We start from the raw sequence: 6,160 nt of genomic DNA on the forward strand, positions 1-6,160 counted from the left end.
TGTCTTAACAAACATTATCTAAAGTCTTTATATAAGCCTGATCATATGACCAATTTAAGTAAAGAAAACCATAATAAGCGTAGTATTAAATAAAAAAAGGTCCATGTGAACCCTAAGAAAAAATCATCCTAAAGTGCCATAAAGAAAAATGTTATGTCCACACGAAGTTAAAGCCATTCAAAAAGTCTTTATTTTCAATAAAGTGTCTTTAAAATCCCGATTGGGATCCCAAAACCAAATCAAATAGATTAGTTATATACTTATAGTTGGTTTGTATTTTTAATTACATTAAGAAAAAAAAACATGTTTCTAGTTTTAGAGTGTGTTTGACATGGAGATTTTGAGAGTTTTTGTAAGCTTTTAATTTTTAACTTTCATGAAAAAAAACTCGGAAAAAAAAAAGCATGAATTTTTAGCTTTTATTTTGAACAAAAATTTTTGAATACAAAATCTACCTCACGGAGCTTTTCAAAGATTTTAGTTATTAGTTTTTAACTAATTTTACACATTTAAAAACTAACAGTTAGTTTTACAAAACAATTTTGTATAAATAAAAAACTACATGTTATAATTATCAGGTATTAGCTTCTAACTACTAACTGATTTTGCTAAACACGTCCTCCTTGGTTCACGTATTGACATGTTATTCTTTTTTTCATATATATAGTTTTATATTTGAAATATTGTTTTGATTGACATATATCAAAACTACTTGATAGAAACCTAAAAAATCACCCTTTAATAAAATCAAGTTTAAAATTTACTAAAGTCATATCTATTATACATTACTATATGTTTAACAAATTTAAGATGCTTATCAAGTTGAGATTTAATAATCTCATTTAAAAAAGCCTTTTTAAAGAAGAAACATTTTGTTTTATGTTTAAACACTGACACATCCAAAATATTTCATTTTGTTTATGTGGTTTTTGGTCTACGGTTCAAATAAATGACGATTTTGCCTTCACATGCCTCACACATGTTATGACTTAACGGAGAAAAATACACGGTGTTAGCCATAAGGATGATGCATTAAAAGTTTCCAAACCACAAGGATTATCCTTGAAGACGAAAAAAAAAAGGTTAAGAACCAAACTCGATTTTTTGGAAACAAGTACCATTTTTTAAGATTTGTCAATATGATATTTAAATTTTAGACTAGACAAATACGATATTTTAAAGCTTAACAAGGAATATAATAATACAAAATTAATAACTTTTATATGATGCTTTAAGTTTATGGTAAAGTAATATATTTTTGTTAATACTTAATAAATAATTATTGTTACAAATAATCAAAATATATTAAAAATACAAAATAATTATTAATGTGTATGTGGAAACCACTTTTATAAGAAGACAATATCTAATTGCAACAAGTGACATGAAATATTTAATAGAATTATATCATTTTACTAGCAAAAATGTCCAACATATTTTTTTTACACCTACATTATATATTGCAATTTATTAGAATACATCTAAAAAAAGTTCTAGCAAAAAGTCTCATTTTTTAAAAAAAAATATATATATATATATATATATGAAACTAAATAGATTGTATGAGAGAAAAATACCAATCTACAACAATACAACATTTTTTTTTCTTCCATAGATAAGTACACAACTTGGAGTATAATTTACACCTCATACATTATAATTTATAAATACCAAACATGTCAACAAAATAACTTCAACAGATTCTCAATCAAGATCATAATGACCACATGATAAAGTTAAAAATAAAATTTAAAAATACAATCGAAATTGTATTAAATTAGAAAACCTCACCCATAAAAACCTCCCTCTAAGATTGCATATCAATCTTAGCATCAAAGTCTTCAGTAATGTTGGACAAAATTGACCCATTTGGGTCCTCCATTTCTTCAGTGGTGGTTTGAAGGGTAATTTTGTCCTTTTGATTTGTTGTCACTCTGTAGATTCCAAGGCTATTTCGAACTCTAGCATGTGCTCCACTTCTTTTGTCTAAACCGGTGGTGTCACTGCAGCTTTTTCTTCTTCCAAGTTTTGGTGATTTTGCACGTGTTGGTGGTGGCTGTTATTTAAATAAAAACATGTAAATGACCATTTTACCCTTCCAGGTAGCTTATATAAGAGCCCAATGCAGACAAGAAGCCCAATACACATTGGAATTTAAACTGAACAATAATTTCTTTTTCTAAACTTAATGAACCGTCTTGAAAGTAAATGACCATTTTACCCTTCGGCTTAGAAATGATGTTAAATTAAAAAATAATAATTGTTTATTGAAGTACTGTTCGGGGCAGTTTCTTTTTTCCTTCCAGCTCCTCTCATGTTAAAATTGATGAATATTTGTGAAAGTTGTTTTTTTTGGGAATGTAAGGGTAAAATGGTCATTAAGTCTTGTTCAAGTGGTTTATCGAGTCTAGATAATTTATGGATTACCTTCTTTAGCTCAGTTTTAGGTGGTGGGCCCTCATGGTAGAAGCTTGGCATTGGGTTTGCCTTGAATAACAAGCTCTTTCTCAGCTGCTTCAATGCTGCTTCTTTTTCTTCCTTTTTTATATACAAAACAAAAAGACAAAAAAAGAAAACATGGCATAAAGAAGAGAGTTAACAAAAAAAATATATAAAGATAAATGATATTTGTGTACCTTGGTTCTTGCCTCACATTGAACTTTCTCAGCTTCAAGTGCTTGTTGTTTCTCCTCTAATTTGGAATAGAACTGATGAAAATCGACACAATTTGAAAAAAAAAAAAAAAAAAAATAGTAGGAATTAGTATTATTTTTATTACACAATACAAAGATTAAACAGACGCCCGTGTACTGTGTTTGACATGCATTGGACTGAGACCAACACTGATGTACAAAAATTTCAATTTTTTGTCCCATCCAAAAAAGATGTAACAGAGACTCCCTCTTGATCTTTTGTCGGTAAAAAAGACGTAAATGCCCTTCCTCACTCTCATCATCAAAAATAACCCTAGAAAATTTGTTCAGTTCAATCCAATCATGTCCTGTTTAACACATGCAGCCTTACGGCTGCATTTGTTACACAGGACAGGACTAGATGGGACAGGACTGTACAAACTTTGTAAAGCTATTTTTGGTGATAAGAGTGAGGAAGGGCATTTACGTCTTTTTTACCGACAAAAGATCAAGAGGGAGTCTCTGTTCCATCTTTTTTGGGTGGGACAAAAAATTGCAATTTTTGTGCATCGGTGTCGGTCCCAGTCCAATGCATGCCAAACACAGTACACAGGCGTCTGTTTATCGTTGACATGCAAGAATTATTAAAAAATAATAATAATAAATAAATAAATAAAAATTAAAAAAAAAATCACCTCTTTTCGTCTCTCTGCACGTGTGCTACACCTGAAAACCGGAGCGGATGCAGAAGTGGGTTTGGACATTATTGTCCTTGCTGATGCAGCAGTACTTTGTAAAAATTAAGAACAACAACAAACACAGAAGAAAAAAGTAAAAAAAAAAAAAAAAAAAAAAACAAAAACAAAAAACAAATATGTGGATACGAAGATGCTACAGAACAAGAATCATCATCATCCGGATGCTTCTTGTTATCTGGTTGCAATGGCTTCCTCGCTACTGAAGGTGGAATTATCTGAAAGTAAACATAAATCACAAAACTTAAAAAAAAATACAAAAAATTAAAATTTCCAATTTGAGCTTTGAGAAATTACCTCATTTGTTTTCTTTGAATGAGATGACTTGGCTACAGGATTGCCAACAGGGCGAGTTCCACATTGCGCGCGTTTTTCAGTAGCAAGAGCAAAAGGCTGTGGGACTGTGTGTTTTGTTTTAGCAGATTTGGTCAAAGGTTTGACTGTTGTGGTCAACTTCTTGACTTCACCTTCTGTTTGTTGATGTTGAGTAGTATCAGATATTGTCTTCTCCAATGTGTCATGATCTTCTTCCTCATGTCTTTGATCTTCACAATGTTCATTTGTAGGTTCTATTTCTTCAGTAACACATTTCTTCTCTTCAAACTCCTTCACCCCATTTGAGTTTCCATTTATAGAAACATAGGGTTTTGAAGAATCATTGTTACTGGTTGTATCATTACTTGAAAGATCATTTGAATCAATTGTGACAGAATCTACCTCCTTGTCCATACATATATTAGCCACCTCCATTCCCATTAGACTGCAAAGAAAACAATGGAATTCAAGATCATTTATAAAATGTTGAATTATTAAGACTTACCATTCAAGAAATTCATATATAAATGGTGTTTGACAAATGATGTAAGAAGTACAGTCTAAGATAAAGTAAGACACAGGTAGAAAATGACAGTTTACCAAATAATGAAATGTGTATAGTCAATTAATCAATTGAGTTATTGAGCATAAATAGTTTGCTCCACTCAGCAAGATTGAGGGGAAAAAAGTTACTTTTCTGTAACATTGAAATTGTAACTTTGTATGATTATAAAGATTGAAATTTCAAGATCATAACTTGTTAGGCATTAGGATAAGGATGACACCATAATATTGATTATTGATTATACAGCAAAATGCAATTCAGAGGACTCATAGCAAACTTGACAATTACAGCTATTAAAAAATATACAGACGCACGTACAAATGGAAGACATCTAAATGAGAAAACATTAAATTCAGAGACTGAAAACTCGCAAAAAAGAAATCAAAACTACCCTTCAAAATTCATAGCTAAAATAGTCAATCGTGTTGAAAACGTCCAAAGGTTTTTATGATTCTATCTTGTTAACAAAACGGAGCTAGTTATATTCGTTTCACATACCACATTTTCCTAAACTATTACGAGTTCATAGTAAACTTTACTCAAAACTTTCCCATTTTCAGTAACAATCCTCCACATAAGACCTATACAACGATCAAAATCCAAAAAAATCAAAACTGAAAAGCCGATCCCCAAAGAACACCCCAAAAATCGACGAGTAATGTAGATCTAAGTAGAATCCAATTAGTTCTATGACTACAAGAATAATGCAATAAACAAGCTGCACAGTTGCATAAATCCAAAAAAACAGTGAAAATGTGATGAGATTCTTACAGATTACTGCGTCTGATCTGCCAAGAACTTGAACAGTCCTCAAGAACGCTGCAATTAATTTCTCTCTCTAGATTTTTTTAAGTAAATTTATTGTGTCTGACGCGGAAGAGCATATATATAGTAAGAAATGGTAACGGCGTTAACTTACCGCCGTTTGGGTGATTTTTGAATTTTTAACGCGCTGAGCTTGATGCCAAAAGTGTTTCTTTTTTTTGTTTTAAAATGACAAATTTGACCTTGAGATTTTTAATTTGATGTTAGGATTTTCAGTTTGTAATGCTAACCACCTACCCACTTTTTTTCCTAGGACTAAGAACCCCTTTCTCAAATAGGTTCTCAAATAGGTGAGATTCCCAATTAGAGTATAAAGTAAAAAGGAAAAACAACTTAGCTATATGTACTTGTTTCAATATAATGATGATTATACAGTAGGGAGAATAACCTTTTAGAATAATATTATTGTTTTTTATATACATTTAGTTATCTTGATTTTGTATATACTATTTATCATTAATTTTAGACAAAATTGTAAAAATGGTCCCTGTGGTATATATTTTTTTGGGGTTTTAGTCCAAACTGCGATTTTTTTGGATTGGTGGTCCTTTTGAACTAGTTTCGTTGCGTTTTTTGTCCCTGTGAATAGTGAAATGACTGTAATATCTTTGGGGTATTTATTTTCCATTTTTAAATTCATTTTTTTCTAACTTAATAATTATTTATTCATTTTAATTATTAAAAAATAAGAGGGCCCACCTCTCTCTCTCTCTCTCTCTCTCTCTCTCTCTCTCTCTCTCCCGACCGATTCTTCATTTACGACCAAGAACTCCCCACCGGAGTTGGAGCCGTTCTTCTGGCCACCAAGACATTCGAGGTTACCTACTGCCACCGCCCGACACAGCCTATTCTGACCATCCTCACAGTCCCTTTTCTATTCAAATCACTTCAAAAATCCCTAAATCACATTCATATCGGGTTGAAGACGTCTAGACAGCATTTCATCAAGAAGCTTCATCGCTTCGGTAATCCCACCGTCAAAAATGGTGGCCTCGATCAAAATTGTGTAAGTAATCACCATAGGTTTACAATTATCCTCCAGTAGCTTATTCAACATCTTCATAGCA

At 31.3% G+C, this 6,160-nt stretch overlaps 1 protein-coding gene across 1 annotated transcript; it reads right to left on the bottom strand.

Moving 5' to 3' along the window:
- Positions 1–1,582: 1,582 nt before the first annotated feature.
- LOC145167643 (protein WVD2-like 2) lies at positions 1,583–5,128 on the bottom strand. Its single transcript, XM_079086878.1, has 7 exons — positions 5,040–5,128; positions 3,686–4,148; positions 3,518–3,606; positions 3,329–3,422; positions 2,637–2,708; positions 2,428–2,538; positions 1,583–2,056 (listed from the first exon to the last, which is right to left on the bottom strand). The coding sequence occupies exons 2-7, from the start codon at positions 4,142–4,144 to the stop codon at positions 1,808–1,810; spliced, it is 1,074 nt and encodes a 357-aa protein (XP_078943004.1). The 5' UTR covers positions 4,145–4,148; positions 5,040–5,128; the 3' UTR covers positions 1,583–1,807.
- Between the last annotated feature and the right edge of the window lie 1,032 nt (positions 5,129–6,160).

The sequence above is a fragment of the Lactuca virosa genome, chromosome 3 (genome assembly GCF_052849685.1).
Source record: "Lactuca virosa cultivar CGN04683 chromosome 3, Lactuca_virosa_CGN04683_v6, whole genome shotgun sequence".
Taxonomy (NCBI): domain Eukaryota; kingdom Viridiplantae; phylum Streptophyta; class Magnoliopsida; order Asterales; family Asteraceae; genus Lactuca; species Lactuca virosa.

Bases quoted from the DNA above. Each gene is read 5' to 3' on its own strand.
- LOC145167643 (XM_079086878.1), bottom strand. From the start codon at position 4,144: ATGGGAATGGAGGTGGCTAATATATGTATGGACAAGGAGGTAGATTCT. The intron at 3,423-3,517 runs GTATCCACATAT...ATTTTTACAAAG, and splicing joins TCTTGTTCTGTAGCATCTTC to TACTGCTGCATCAGCAAGGA. The intron at 2,709-3,328 runs GTGATTTTTTTT...GATTTTCATCAG, and splicing joins GTGCAGAGAGACGAAAAGAG to TTCTATTCCAAATTAGAGGA.